Genomic DNA, 16,759 nt, shown 5'->3' on the forward strand with positions numbered 1-16,759 from the left:
GGTTGTTTGTGCACCTTTTTCTACCTCACTTTTTCCTTCCACTCAAGTTTACATTAATATGCTTGGATACAGCACTGTGTGAACAGCCAGCTTCTTTAGCAATGACCTTTTGTGGCTTACCCTCCTTGTGGAGTGTGTCAATGACTGCCTTCTGGACATCTGTCAAGTCAGCCCATGATTGGGGACTTTTATAAACGCTTAGGAAGCCTTTGCAGGTGTTTTTTGTTAATTCTAATTTACTGAGATAATGACTTTTAGGTTTTCATTGGCTGTAAGCCATAATCATCAACATTAACATAATTAAACACTTTAAATAGATCACTCTGTTTGTAATGACTCTATATAATATATGAGTTTCCGTTTTTTTATTGAAGAACTGAAATAAATTAACTTTTTGATGATATTCTAATTTTGTGAGAAGCACCTCTCTGGGGCTTATTATTTTGTAGGGAGAAATATACAAAGTCCATTATTCTGTATGGATCAATATAAGGTTGTCATTATTCTGTATGGATCAATATAAGGTTGTCATTATTCTGTATAGAGCACTATGTGGTACGCATAATACTGTGTGAAGAACTATACTGTCTGTTTTCTGAGATATTGTATAATTTACAATAGTTATCACTCATGTAATGTAAAAAGTTAGTGAAATCTTTGGCATTGTACTATACCTATATTTCTCTGTGTTATCTGTGCATCATGAATCGTGGTATGTGTTAAAGGGGCGCACTGAGACTATTTTGCCCGGGGTCCAAGAAAACCTAAAGTTGGCCATGCTGCTGGATGCCTGATTAATGAATAATTAAATTTAACTGTTGCTGATTTCTTGTTAATTAGAATCTTGTAGTCTAAATTTGAGCTTTGCTTCAAAGACCTTTATTGCGGCGTACTCATTTTTGCAACAATCTTGAATGAATTTGTTGGCAAAATTACTTTTTTGTGGGTGTGCAAAATAACAAATCTTATTTGCAATCAATGACCCATATTTGTGGGAGCATTTTGTAATATGGGATCCCATAGAAAATGGTTTTCTGACAAATCTGTTGTGTATACTAATTTATGCTGAGCACATAATGATTCTGAAAAAGCTCAGATTCTAAAACTGAGAAAAGTTCTGAAGTTCAAAATGGACTGCAGATAAAAGTGTCCTTAATCATCATTAATACCTCATATTTCTTTTTCCAAGCATCATATGCCCAATACTGGAAATGCTGCCATGTCAAATTGGACTCGAATACAGTATCAGCTGCTGACACAGAATGTTGATGACCTAAAATAATAAAAAAAAATAAATAGATTGCATGGAGAAAACAGAAATTGTGATAACCTCCAAGCACTGATTATTTAAAAAGGGGTTGCCATCGCTCATGAGGCAAAATTAATATATTAAAAACAAAACATATTTTATTGCGCTCTGCAGCCATTATTACACCATGTGTCAAGTTCAACATGAAGAATTTGGTGCAAGGTGCTCTGGAAAATTATAGTCCATGAATTCCCCAATTCAAACATCAAAGAAACAAAGTAGCTCACTGTTCTGCACTGTTTTTGTAACCCCTGTTCAGTTATATGGAAGTTATGGAAACAGAATAACACAGCCTGCAGCCAATGAACAGGAGAACATAGATATTCCCGAATGAGCCAATCATGGCACATATGGGAATAACCCTTTTTTGTCACTGAGTTTTTAGAAGAACCTGTTTGCCTATAAGGATTTCACAGTTGTGTGCATGAATATAAAGAACAACTGACAAGTAGGGATGAGCAGACCCGTGGAGGTTCGGGTTCTGGTACCTTACCCTAACTTTATTCCAAACTTCAACCGGAACCCAAACCCCATTGAAAACAATGAGGACCTTAACTTTTGAGCTGAAAAATTCTCTCCCTATCTCTCTCACGGACTTCCCTCGGAACATCGAACATTGCAATGGACTTCCAGAAGTCCATGGTCAGCGTTTAGAAACTTTTAAGTTCGGGTTCACTCATCTCTACTTACAAGAGAGGAAAAGAAAGAGCTAAATTTAATGTAATAACGGGGCTTGTATGCTCTCAGCTCTAAGTCAAAAATCTCATGATGAATATTTGGTGTGTTTTTGATGCTGTATATTTTCACTGAACAAAAAATACAGCATGTTAAATTTATAGCAAAGTGAAAGGGATTTATTGAAATCTCATGTTCACTGTGCTTTAAACTTTTATGCAGTGTAGATTGACCAGCAGGGCGTTTTTGAAATTCACAATATCTCTTGCAGTAAATGTGTGATTTATTTGCAATGGAAACACACTAAAACACACACTGTCATTTCTGCTGCAATATATGCAAATGGTAATCAAATCATTCAACTTCTGAACTGATCCACCCTGCATGTATTCACTCCATTCACTGAGCAAGCAGCCTGAATGGTAGAACTCTCCACCTCTGCTGACTGTCATTTCTGTTGCAATAAATCCAAATGGTACAACTCCATACTTCAGATTGCTGTCTGTCTTCTGCTGCTTTACCATTTTGCTACATATTTTAATGTGCCTGCTAAAGCTTTGGTATAATTCATTTGTTGCACTGTATTTAATACTTACTGCTTTATATCCATGACTGGGGCCTCTCTAGATCTTATCAGGTGGAAGGTGCTATAGTATATAGATGAAGCCTGGTTTTCTACCTTTGATCATCTAACCACCCCCTGGTGTGCTGGCCCCAGCTGCCAAATTATACCAAACCAGCTCCCACAATCCCTCTCTCCTGACCATCTACCGTGGCCTATATATGTAGTAGTTCCTAAGGGGAAGCACGCAGTGAGGGGTGCACGTAGGCATTCCATAAGCAAAGCATCACAGAAGCTAAGCATCAAGAAAACAACAGTTATCCATGGCAGTTAATCAGGGCAGGAATCAGGTAACCCACACTTTGCATTCCCTTTTAGCCTTGTGCTTTATTTCTATCCTCCTGTGTTCCCTTGCCATCCACATTCACCACCCCATCCCCCTCCTTCATGACTCATACACATCAACCCCTCTATACTTCCCTCTCCCATGTACAGCTCCCATGCACTTCTCACCTTCCTGAGAAACCTCAGCCCATCTTGCCCAAACGCATCGCAGAAAAAAACTACTTGCAATTCCAACAACTATTTGCTCTTTATCTTACTACTCCTACTGATTGCAGGGGACATCTCCCCCAACCCTGGTCCACCATCCCCCAACCTCAACCCCTACTCTACCTCATATCAAGACCATAATAATCTTATTAATATTACTTGCACTCCCTCATCTCCATCTTTTAATTGTGCCCTCTGGAATCCACGGTCTGTTTGTAACAAGCTTCCTTTCCTGCACAACTACTTTCTGAACAACTCTCTTAATCTGTTGGCCCTCACTGAAACCTGGATTCAGGATTCTGACACTGTCTCTCCTGCTGCCATTTCCTATGGTGGCTTTCAATTCTCTCATTCCCTGAGACACACAAACATACATGGTGGTGGAGTCGGCATACTCCTGTCCCCACAATGCACTTTCCAGGTCATCCCCCCCAGTTCCATCACTCTCATTCCCTTCTTTTGAGGTCCACACCATCAGGATCTTCCGCTCCCTCTCCTTCAGAGTAGCGGTTATATACCGGCCCTCAGGCTCACCCACCCACTTCCTTGACCACTTTTCTGCCTGGCTGCCGCACTTCATGTCTTCAGAATTACCAACTCTTATCCTGGAAGACTTCAACATCCCCATTAACAGCCCTACTTCCACATCAACATCCCAGTTTCTATCACTAACCACCTCTCTAGGCTTCTCGCAGCTCTCAGCCTCTGAGACACACAAGGATGGTAATACCCTTGATCTGGTCTCTGTCCGGCTCTGTTCAATCTCCGACCTAAATAACTCACTGCTTCCACTCTCTGACCACAACATACTCTCCTTCATGTTCACAAATCCTCGCCCACCCCAGCTCACTCCTACCTACCTCACAATCAGAAATCTACAAGCCATTAACCCTCAGACACTTTCAGACTCTCTACACTCATCACTGTCCCCAATCTCCTCTTTTTCCTGTCCTGATCTGGCTGTTCATCACTACAGCGACACTCTTAGAAGCACCCTTGACCTAGTAGCTCCCCCACCCTCAGAACTTCCAAGCACAGAGTAAAACAGCCCTGGCTCACACCGCAAACTCAACTTCTCCAGCGATGCTCTAGGAGTGCTGAACGCCTATGGAGAAAAACCTGCACACCAGAAGACTTCATCCACTTCAAATTCATGTCGTTGAGAACCTACAACGCTGCCCTTCACCTCGCCAAACAGACCTACTTCATCACCTTGATCTCCTCATTAGCCAACAACCCCAATAATCTTTTTGACACTTTTCACTCCCTCCTCAGGCCAAAAGCACAAGCCCCTATCACAGACATTTGTGCTGATGACCTGGCCTCCCACTTTACAGAAAAAATAGATAATATCTGTCAGGAAATCTGCTCCCAACTACCAAGTGCTGTGACTCCCATCCCTTCCTGCATTTCCCCTGGCTCACTTTCCACATTTGATCCCATCACAGAAGAAGCCTCCAGACTCCGCTCTTCTTCTCGTACGACCACATGCACTACCGACCCCATTCCTTCACATCTCATCCAGTCTCTCTCTCTCCAGTCGTCACAACTCACCTAACTACAATCTTTAATCTCTCCCTCTCCTCGGGCATTTTCCCATCCTCCTTCAAACACGCCATCGTTACTCCATTACTAAAGAAACCCACTCTCGACCCATCCTGTACAAACAACTACAGACCAGTCTCCAATCTCCCCTTCATCTCTAAACTTTTGGAGCGCCTAGTTTACTCCCGCCTTACCCGTTACCTCTCCACTCACTCCCTCCTAGACCCTTCACAGTCCGGCTTCCGCCCCCTACATTCGACTGAAACTGCACTCATCAAAGTGACCAATGACCTTCTGGCAACAAAACGTAATGGTGACCACTCTCTGCTCATTTTTCTTGACCTATCTGCAGCTTTCGACACTGTTTACCACCATCTCCTACTCTCTAGGCTCCAGTCACTAGGCATTAAGGACACTGCTCTCTCCTGATTCTCTTCCTATCTTTCTGACCGCTCGTTCAGTGTTTTGTTCTCTGGCTCCACATCATCTCCTCTTCCTCTCGCTGTCGGGGTACCTCAGGGCTCAGTCCTTGGCCCCCTTCTCTTCTCTCTCTACACGGCCCCAATTGGACAGACTATCAGCAGATTTGGCTTTCAGTACCATCTTTATGCTGATGACACACAACTATGCACGTCATTCCCCGACCTTATCCCCGCTGTACTACAGAATGCCAGTGACTGTCTGGCAGCAGTCTCCAACATCATTATATTACAACTTCTGCCACAAATTTGTGCAGACAAAAAAAGGCAATAGGCAGTTGAATAAATCAATAAAATCAATCATTTATTCATATAATTTCATAAAAATTGTAACAAGGAAATTTCACAAAAAATACCAGGTATAAAATTTTTATTTGGTGCACACAAAAAGACTTCTCCTACATCAGAAAAAGGAGACATTGCAATTCTGTATGTACATATATAGCGGTATGATCATAATTATATTTCATTCAAAGGTAATAGCACAAATACCATATACCACATGATAAAAAAATATGCACTCCCTAAAATATTATTGCAGAAAAAAGAGGGGAACAAAAACCCCGCCGCTATGTCTCCAACAAAAGAAAAGCTCCTCAGAAAATAAATTCACTTTTGCTCTGTGCATAATATACATGCCATAGTGGCTAGCAACAAAGGAAACTGATCTTTAATTGAACAGTGTAAAGTGCATAGTGCTCAAAATTAGCTGCAACTTCGCTATGCTCCGTGCATAAAATGCCTACCATAATGGTTTAGTAGCAAAGAAAGACTAATCCTTCATTAGACCATAAAAAATGCATAGTGCTAAAAGTTAATTTGCAACTTACATAGATGCAGCTTTTGTGGCCCATACACTTATGTACCCGGCTACCCCTCCAACATCATGTCCGCTCTCTATCTGAAACTCATCCTCTCCAAAACTGAACTTCTTCTGCTCCCGCCGTCTACTAACCTCCCTAAATCTGACATTTCCCTCTCCGTGGGTGGCACTATAATAACACCCCGACAGAAGGCGCGCTGTCTGGGTGTTATGTTTGACACCAATCTCTCCTTCACATCCCATATACAATCTCTTGCCCGCTCTTGCCGCTTACACATAAAGAACATCTCTAGAATCCGCCCTTTTCTCACCTTGGAAACAACTAAAACCCTCACTGTAGCATTGATCCACTCCCGCCTGGATTACTGCAATGCTCTATTAATTGGCCTCCCCGTTACTCAACTATCCCCTCTCCAGTCAATACTTAATGCATCAGCCAGGGTCATCTATCTGGCTAATCGGTACTCGGACGCGTCTGCTCTTCGCCAGTCCTTACATTGGCTGCCCATTCACTATAGGATCCAATTCAAAGTACTTGTTCTCACCCACAAAGCTCTCCACAGTGCAGCACCCCCCTACATCTCCTCCCTCATTTCTGTCTATCAGCCTAACCGACCGCTGCGCTCTGCAAACGACTTTTGACTAACCTCTGCACTAATCCGTACCTCCCACTCCCAACTCCAAGACTTGTCCCGCGCTGCGCCAATCCTCTGGAATGCTCTACCCCAAAAAATTAGGACTATCCACAATTCGCATAATTTTAGGCACTCCCTCAAAACACATTTGTTCAGTGCGGCCTATCACGTTCACTAATCAAAGTCATTCTATGTGTAAGTGTGCATGTGTAGCCCATTCACTATCTCCATCCATCCCTCACTCCCTCAAGATGGCTGGACCATCATTGTAAATACATCACTGTAAATACCCACCTGTACTTTGTATCTCCCCCACCTCATTGTAGATTGTAAGCTCTCACGAGCAGGGTTGTCTTATTTTGCTTTAATTATTGTATTGTTAACGTTGTTACTTATGACTTGTGTTTTGAAACTGTTAAACTGTAACGTGCTGAGGAATATGTTGGCGCTATATAAATAAAGATTATTATTATATTATTAAAACACAGATATTCTGCACATGACTGTATCAATAAAGTCTTGTCAATGCTATGTAACAAGAAGTGTCCAAAAAATGTTTTATTTAAAAAAAATGACAAAAAAAGGTAACCGCAGCAGAAAAAAACACAATAAGGCTATGTACTATGTTCACACGTTGAGTTTTTGCTGTGTTTTAAGTTAAATTAAAAACTGCTTGTTATAATACCAATAAAAACTATGAGATTTCTGAAATCTCATGCACGCATTTGCTTTTTTCCCTGACTGAATTGATAAACTGCAGCATGTCAATTTTTTTTTAAAAATGCAGGAAACATGCTATCAGTTTTTTTAGTAAAGAAGCAGGTACAGCAAGATGTGAAACCCATTCATTTTTGTGATTTTTCCCATGTTTAAACCATAATGTCTTGGTGTCTTGGTGTCCTCACATGAGCATGGCTGTTAGTAATAGTACAAATAAATTAAATTAAAGTAGTTACATGTGAAAGTAAACAATACCTGATCAACTGAATACCTTCCAATGTGGGAAAGTACCAACTAAATCCCTACCAATATATGAAAGTACACAATGCCCTACCAAATTTATACCTTATCAACTGAATGCCCCATCAATTTGTTAAGTAAACAATGACCTACCAATTCAATTTTCACCTGCTGTTTTGACATAAAAAAAATTTTCATGGTTTCACACATGTCTTGCACTGATGATCTAACACCTTGTATTACTCATGCTTCGAATGTGGAAGCAAAGCTGAAGTTTTGTTTCCTGAAAAACTCAGCAAAAAAGGTAGCAAAACCTGAGTTTTGGCCACAGCCTTTTTTTTACTGCCAAAAGATCAGGTTTTTGCTGCAGGAAAAAAAAGCAGAAAAAAAGCAATATGTAAATATAGGCTAAAAATGCATGTTAAAAACGCAATCAAAAACACAGTGAAAAAATGCAAGCAACTCAATTTAATAAACTACTGCAAAAATGTTGTTGTGAATCTGCAACATTAAAAACACACTCATTGTTGGAATATTGCCTAAGGTTTAAAATGCATAGCTGCCAAAAGGTTCTTAATCCCTTAACGGGCGCAGATGGGAAGCACGTCCTTACTCCTCCCATCAGCGCCCGTGTCTCATAACTGCGGGTCGCTGATGGGTTGGCATGACAACTCGGGGTCAGCAGGAGATCCCTGTAGTTGTCATTGCTGGATTGCTATGAGCGCCGCCTGGTGGTCGGCGCTCAAAGCAAGTGAGCATATCTGCTACATAGAGCAGGGCTGCAGAGGCGATTGGACAAGTGCAGCTTCTATTCTCCCATGGAGACTATTGAAGCAAGTAAAAAAGTTTTTAAAAATATTAAAAAAATATAAAGTTCAAATCACCCACCTTTTGCCCTATTCAAAATAAAACAATAAAAAAATCAAATATACACATATTTTGTATTGCCACGTTCAGAATCGCCCGATCTATTAATATATAAAAAGGATTAATCCAATCGGTAAATGGTGTAGCAAGTAAAAAATTGAAACGCCAGAATTACGTTTTTTTGGTCGCTGCAACATTACAATAAAATGCTATAATGGGCGATCAAAAGATTGTATCTACAACAAAATGGTATCAATAAAAACGTCATATCAGAGCACAAAAAATAAGCCATCACCCGGCCCCAGATCCTGAAAAATGGAAATGCTACGGATTTCGGAAAATAGCAATTTTTTATTACAAATTTTGGAATTTTTTTTCATCACTTAGAAAAAATAGAACCTAGACATGTTTAGCATCTATGAACTTGTAATAGTTACGGCGGCGGAACACGCTTAAAAAAATATAAATAAGCGTGTTCGCCGCCCGGGGTCCACCGTGTGGCAGATGGAAAAACCGCTGCTAACAGAGGCAGAGCACTACAGCGGTAGTGTGCACTGGGTTCACACACAGAGCTGCACGCCCAGAGTATACAATAACGCTGAGTCTGTTCTATGTCACAGACTGACAGCAACACAAATACGGTATTTAAGGTCACAGGAGTAGCCTTAAACTGCAGGACTACTCTGTCTAGACCTACCGTAACAAAAGATGCGGAACGTCGCAACTGCGAACGTCCGACAGACTGCAACTGCAGCGCGGTGTGCACGGAGCCACAGAGGAGACACCGCAAACTCGCTGGCGCGATGCAGGATGCTAGCTGCTGGAAAAGTATAGCTGGAGCGCGCTGACGCTAGCGCTGCTACTGGCGGCTGCCCAACCACTCACACAATCGTAATATCAGAGGAAAGGAGTTTCAGAATAAGTCAGTCACCAGTCCAAGCATCCATCACCATACATACAGCAGCAGTATGAAAAATACTAGCGCATGGCATAGCGGCCATGCGCACTTTTTATAGCATACGGGACCTGCCGGAAATCTCCAGAGCCCTGAGCATAACCAATCAAATCAGGAGCAGGACCTGAGCACCTGACTCCTGAACTCCAATGAGAGTCCCGTGAGCATGCTCAGAAGCTGGGACAAAGGACTTAGCCTCTGGAGACAAATGTGTGAATCTGGATTCCTGCATAGGCATTATAGAACCCAGATTCCTAACAGTAATGACCTGGAGAATCATAATGGCAGGTCAGTTTTAGCATTTTGTGAACCTAGTAAAAAGCCAAACAAAAAATAAGTGATTGCACTTTTTTTGCAATTTCACCGCGCTTGGAATTTTTTTCCTGTTTTCTATTACATGATATGGTAAAACAAATGGTATCATTCAAACGTACAAATAGTCCCGCAAAACAAAAGCCCTTGCATGTCCATTTTGACCAAAAAGTCAAAAAGTTATGGCTCTGAGAAAAAGGGGAGCAAAAAACGAAAATGCAAAACCAAAAATGCCCCTGGTTGTTTAGGGGTTAAACAGCCAAAATCTCATATGAGCAGCTACCAAGCTCCCATTTTCTTTTTGCTTATTTAATACTAATTATGATCTATTTTTGTTAATTACATTATTGTTATTATCAATTTCAAATAATATAATAGATGGAGCTTTGCATTTCATTTACCTCATTTCTAAATGCCCAGAATAGACAGAAGTATCTAAAATGATTATAGATAATGTAGACAAAGTGTTATTTTCTAAATCCAAAAGAGTTTTCTTTTACCTTCTATATTGTCTATTGGAGAGCCTTTTACAACTTTAAATCGATTGTCTCCAGAGTCTTTGGTGAACTTTTTCTTTAAGAAAATTAAAATGAAAAACAAATATTTAATTGCAATACAAGTGACAAGTTTTATATACAAGTATTTTGGATTAACAGGAAAACACATTATTTATGTAATTGTTACTAACTGATAATCCTACTACCAACAATAGGCGCCATTGTAATAAAAAGTTGGGACATACATTGTTTGCTTACCTGACTTAATCTAAACAGAAGAGATAATAATACTATAACAGGATACACAGCCAGAGCAACTTTCAGTCCACATTTGATAGAAATGGTAGAGATTTCAATAAGGCCGATCTCAACAGTATACTAATAATTGCACAAAGAGAAATAATAAAAATTAAATCAACAAAATGACTAATAATTAATGAATAAAAATGAATACTTCAAAACAGTCATCCAAATGCATTAATAACTTCCATCACATTTGCAATACAATAACTGAAAGCAATATCAGAAATTAGGATAACTCTTTAATATAAATAAGAGCAGTGCTTGCAAAATAATATGATGTTTACATAATAGATCCTCCATCTTCTTATTAGCTGCCTATTCTAATAATGATTTTGCCTTTTATTTATTTTAGTCATATTATAGCCACATACTGTATCTCCGTAATTGTAAAACACTGTGAACATCTGTTTTATAGGCTGCAATGCTTTGTTCTGTTAATTAGGGAAAATGAAAACATCCCAAAAAGTAATTGAAAAATTAGTATGAATAGAGCCTAGAACACTATAAAAAATGTAGCATTAATTTCAGACCAATTCCCAATAATTTAGAGTTCGACACCCACTCATGACCGACTTACTTAATGCTACAGTTTTAGTTCCGATTTTGACAACTGAAGCATGGGTCACATATATTTTTGCAAAAGCGTTCAATTTTTAAAGTGTTTGAAGGTATATGTGTAAAGAAGTGGCGGAGACCCTCCTTTGCCCCTCCTCCACACGAGACCTATGGGATGCCTCTTGTTTGTTATATGGGGCGATGTATGTGTTTTACATTTACTCTTGTGTACTGTGAAATATGTTGAAACTATGTATATTGGTAATGTGTTATGCTCACATGATATATCGTGAGAAGTCCCCTTTAATTGTCTATGTGTTTCATATATAATTGCTGCCTATGTGTAGTTAGAGATAGAAATGCGTTAACCTGGTGGGTGGGGCTTACAGCCCCATGAAGGAGCTCCTCAGTCAGTTGCCAAGGCATGTTTGCCCTGGGCAGGTGCTCAGTACTGTGAGAAGGAAAAGGCTCCCCTGGAGGGGAGAGGAGTGTTGCCGCAGACCCACAGGCAGAGAGGAGGGCACAGGACTGTGCGAGTGCCCCACCGAAGGGACTAGAAGCGTCCAGATTCCGGCGAGTGAAGTTTCAACTTTGCTTGTGAATGGTGACCGCTGCTGTGGTAGGCATATACTGAGATAGCAGTGAAGAAGGCAACAGGCCTTTGTGAGTGCTCAGCTGAAGGGACTATAAGCATCCAGATAACGGCCACTGAAGCAAATCCACTTCTGCTGCTGCTGACACTGCAGTGACTCACAATAGGGACAAAGCAGGAACTTGTATTGGATTACTGCAACTACTTTTTCTATCCTTTTCTACCTCGTTTGTTCACAAATAAATAATTTCCTTGTTAGATCATAACTGTGCTTCTGGTTCCTGATTCCCTGGGCTACAGTGACTGAGGAGAAGAGGTGAATTCCCTGGGGTTGTATCTGTCCTGTTTATTTTTATGTGCAAGGGGCCAGAGTGTTCGCTAATAGAGTTGAGCAACTTTGGTCAGATCGGGTTTCGTGAAACCCGAATGAAACAAAATTTGATTCGGATGAAACTGGTCCAACTAGGGCAAAAAAAAATCGGAGTTTCGTCCGAAACCCGACCCCAAGGCAAGTCAATGGGAAATAAAAGTTGGCATTGAGCGGATGATATTCATCCACTCAATGCCAACTTTTATTCCCCATTGACTTGCACTGGGGTCAGGTTTCGGAAGAAACTCCGACTTTTTTTGCCCTAGTCGGACCAGTTTCATCCGAATAAAATTTTGTTTCATTCGGGTTTCACGAAACCCGATCCGACCAAAGTTGCTCAACTCTACTCGCTAACTGTTTGCTGAGTGGACTCTGTTTGTGGACTGTAGCTTTAAGAGACTCGGCTATGACTACCACACCGTGCCACCATGGTACATATGCACATGTTCTTTTTTGTCCACCTTCCAAAGCTATTTGTGTTTGTTGAGTGGAATGCATTGGAAATGCTTTGTCTTGCTTACTTTTCAAAGATTATTAGATACTGCCTTACACTAAAGCCCAGAGCTGAATCTACTGAATGTGATTGGTATCGGTTTGACTACTAAGATTCCCATCAATCTCAAGAATGAAACTATGCTGTTGCTAGTGCCTGAGTTCCCAGCCTTTGCAGCATTCAAAACTTGACACTTTCATGTATCACCCTAATAATATATCAGTATGCTGTAGTGGGAGTACACTGCTTTCACTGTGGTCACTTGAAGTAATCATCAAGTACTGTATGTACCTCAAAGCTATCCATTAATTTGGTTTTCAGGCACCATTCATGTGCCAGCATTAACAACACCCAATATTTTCATTGTTGAGATAAACAGTTGAGATAAATAGATCTTTTGACATTCGAATTCACTGACGTTGCTGATTTTTCCCCATAATTTTTATTTGTGGTGAATAAATTTGCATAAGTGTCAATATTGAAAATCTTGTAAATTGCTTGAAATATAAAAATTGGGGAGAGAAGAGAGAGTATCACTCTGACCGTAAGAGCTTACACTTTATAGGAAAAAGATGACACTGATGACCATAAAAGCTTACACTCTGTTGGAGAGGATCCCACTGATCATAAGAGCTTACCAAAAGAGCGAGACTGACCCAGTGACTTTGTAGGTAGAAAATGACTGCCGTACAAATTGTGCTCCACTGGGAACCACTAATCTGTGATGGCCCAGGTAATGACCACCTTTGTACAAGGTATAAGAGTCTACTACATGTGATAGCTGCAGGGTATAATGGGGAAGTCCACACAGCCATGTAAAAGGAACTAGCCAGCTGTATGCAATGTGGGAAATGGAGCTGGGCAAGGCTTTTTGATTGTTTTACAAACCACAAATCGAATTTTAAATTATTCAAATTCAAGAAAATTTGACTCAAACGCGATCCTTCATGGATCAATCTGGTCATCTCTAGTGAAAAGTTATTTGGTAGACTACAATGTACCACTGAAGATGCAATGATCAACTCCAAGTTTTAGGATGTACAATTATTCCTATCGATATAGTAAAATTAAAAATAAGCCCTGCTATTTCAGTGACAAATTATACCCCATTTTCCTTTCCTGCATTGGGAATTTTATATAACATGTATGTCATATAATCTGAAAACAATCCTGTACATAAAGTTGCAATATTAATCTGTAAGGCTATGTGCACATGTTGCAGATTTGTTGCATTTCTACAGCGCGGAAATGCTATATATCCACAATAGAATATTAAAGCAATGTTATGCATTCCTGAATTGTTGTGCACATGCTGCGGAAAATTCCGTCCTTATTTGCAGCATTTTATTTTCCGCAGCATGTCAATTCTTTTTGCCGATCTGCAGTGTTTCTGCACCCATTGATTTCCTTTGAGTCAGTCAAATACGCAGTGTTACAGAACCACTCAGCACCCAGAATATGTTGTGCAGTTTTATGTATGTATAATAGGTTCCATGTGAGATGCATGTCCCTAATGCATCAGTTCACAGGCTGCGTCCCTGGGCAGAGGGGACACGATATTCTCCTTTTGTCCGCCCTCCCCCCACCTTGGAAATTCCCACAGTAAACATTGGCAGGCTCCGGCCACCTGCGGCTTTTGCAATGTATGTCTGGCCTGCCGCTTTTCTATTGGCCGGCCCTCTGTATCTGTGTGATATATTCTGTGTCCTGTGAGTAAAGTGAGGTCAGACTGGAAATACATGGAGAAGCAGTGATCTTTTATATGCGCCCATGTAACCAAGGAATTCAAGCCAGCGTCATTCATTCAGACTCCAGCCATCGCAGAGCGGACCTCCGAAAACACGGAGTGGTACTGAAAGAGGTACCCCAGCTTGGTAGACCCCGTTACACCGGTGGCAGCAGTGGGATATGATATCCCTTCTACAGGAGGAAAGGAATGAATGGAAAACAACTACCAGAAGTTAAAGAGGACTACATTAAAAGATCTGGTGGAAGCCCGAGGGTTGATCGCCAACAACAAAACAAAAGCGGATTTGATAGCAGCCATCATGGAACATGACAGTGCAGCGCCCCCCAATGTGAGCGTGGAGGAGACCGAATTCCAGAGGGAGGTAAAGAACAGATTGGCGTTCTATGGCCCAAACCATGCGGTAGAGATCATACGAGAGGTGATGGCTGATGTGCATACTGATCTGAAGGAAAAGATGGCCGAGCGGACCAGGATATAGCTAGCCAAGATGGAGATGGCAGAGCGGACCAAAGTGGAGCTGGCCAAGATGGAGATGGCAGAGCGGAGAGAGGAGAGTCAGCGAGCAGGGGGAGCTCTGGCCTTCGACCAGGTACCTTCAACAGTAAGCCACAAAAAGAGCCAGTATAATGCCTTCCGACAGTTGGGGGAGGCAGAGGAAGACATTGATGGCTTTCTGCAGGACTTTGAGAGGCAGTGTGCCCTTCATCAAGTGAAGCTGGAGGAACGGGTTCAGATTCTGGCAAGCAAGCTGACAGACCGGGCAGCGGACGCTTATCGCACCTGATGAGGACTGTATGGACTAAGAGCGGATCAAAGAAGTGATCTTGGCCCGGTATGCACCAGAGGCATACCGCCAAAATTTCCGCGGACTTATAAAACGCGTAACCGATACCCACGCTGAATGGGCCTGTAAATTACGGCGGTCACTGCTACAGTGGGTACAAGGGAGCCAAGCAACCACTAAGGAGGACGTCCTCCAGCTCTTCTTGTTAGAACGATTCTTTAATGGACTAACCCCCGAGACACAGGAATGGCTTCGGGACAGGCGGCCAACGACTCTTGAGGAAGCCGCTCGTCTGGCCGATGAACATCATGATGCCAGGAGGCCGCAGTTGTCCGGATCAAAGATGGTCACTAGGTGCCCGCCCATGGACCTGGAGGGCCCCAAACCACTGAAGATTGTAGGGGGACCAGCTAGAAACCCGGCCTACCACAGTACTCCTGGGGCGCGATGCCACAACTGCCGTCAGCTGGGCCACCTGCAAAGACAATGTCCCAACCAGACACAGCATACCCAGTGGCCAAAGGCGGGAACAGCTACCTTCAGCCGGGCTGCTGTACACTGCTACCAAGGCGAAGCTGAACCGGCATTGGGGGCTACGACTAACCAAGGGGTGGAAGAGATGGAGGAAGTGCTGCATGAAGTAGACCCCGTGCAGGCAGCCCGGGCAGATAATCGACAACAGCATCGACAGGTCGTGTGGGTTAATGGGAAACGTATGCAGGGACTAAGAGATTCCGGAGCAACTTTGACCCTTGTGAAGCCTCATCTCGTCCGGGACCAAGAGAAGACGGACCGGACAGTGGCAGTCCGTGTAGCAGGGGGAGCCATACATCGACTGCCCACTGCCAGGATTCACCTGAACTGGGGAGTCGGGGATGGCCTTGTTGAGGTCGGCTTGATGGAGGATTTGCCTGTAGACATCTTGCTGGGAAATGACTTGGGGCCCATGTTGTCTGCATTCTCGGTGGCCCCTCTGGCTGAGACATATCCTGTGACCACCCGGAGACAAGCTCGAGCTGCGGAGGCGGAATCACACTGAGAGGAGGTCCAGGTAAGACATCCCAGCCCTACATGTATTCCCATAGCCAGACACATTTCTTGGGCCACCCCAGATGAATTTAAGAGGGAGTTACTTGAGGATCCTTCATTAGAGGGATATCGTGGGAAGGCACAGGAGGGGAGAGGGGTACTGGAAGGGGAACAGTTTGTATGGAAGCAGGAACTCCTCTACCGGATCACAGAGCAGCACCACACAGGGACGAGCCCCACTATAAAACAACAGCTGGTAGTTCCCAAGAAGTATAGGCAGGAGCTACTGCGAATCTCTCATGACATACCCTTAGCCGGGCACTTCGGCGTCAGGCGCACCAGGCATCGTCTGACACAAAACTTCTTTTGGCCGGGGGTAACCTATGATGTTCGTCAGTACTGCCAGACCTGTGACAGTTGGCAGCACATTGGCAAGAGGGGGGATCGATGCAAGGCCAAATTACGCCCCCTCCCCATTGTGGAGGAACAATTTAGCCAAGTAGCGGTCGATCTGATAGGGCCGTTAGCCAAACCCAGTCCGTCAGGGAAAAAGTATATATTGACAGTGGTAGATTATGCCACACAGTATCCAGAGGTGGTTGCGTTACCTAACATACTGGCAGAGACGGTGGCGGCCGCCTGCTCCAGGTGTTCTCACGGGTTGGATTTCCCCAGGAGATTATCTCAGACCAGGGTACCCAGTTTACAGCAG

The 16,759-nt window shown here is 42.5% G+C and overlaps 1 protein-coding gene across 1 annotated transcript in view; it reads right to left on the bottom strand.

The window, feature by feature from the left end:
- Positions 1-16,759, bottom strand: part of PKD1L1 (polycystin 1 like 1, transient receptor potential channel interacting) — a 901,078-nt gene that overhangs the window by 330,341 nt on the left and 553,978 nt on the right. The window contains exons 45-47 of the mRNA XM_073549827.1: positions 10,430-10,549; positions 10,175-10,247; positions 1,170-1,273 (exon numbers count right to left, since the gene is read on the bottom strand). Of these exons, the coding sequence (XP_073405928.1) occupies positions 1,170-1,273; positions 10,175-10,247; positions 10,430-10,549 (297 nt within the window). The remainder of the gene's footprint in view (positions 1-1,169; positions 1,274-10,174; positions 10,248-10,429; positions 10,550-16,759) is intronic.

This window comes from Dendrobates tinctorius, unplaced genomic scaffold, assembly GCF_039654945.1.
Source record: "Dendrobates tinctorius isolate UK_male_01 unplaced genomic scaffold, ASM3965494v1 ptg000162l, whole genome shotgun sequence".
Taxonomy (NCBI): domain Eukaryota; kingdom Metazoa; phylum Chordata; class Amphibia; order Anura; family Dendrobatidae; genus Dendrobates; species Dendrobates tinctorius.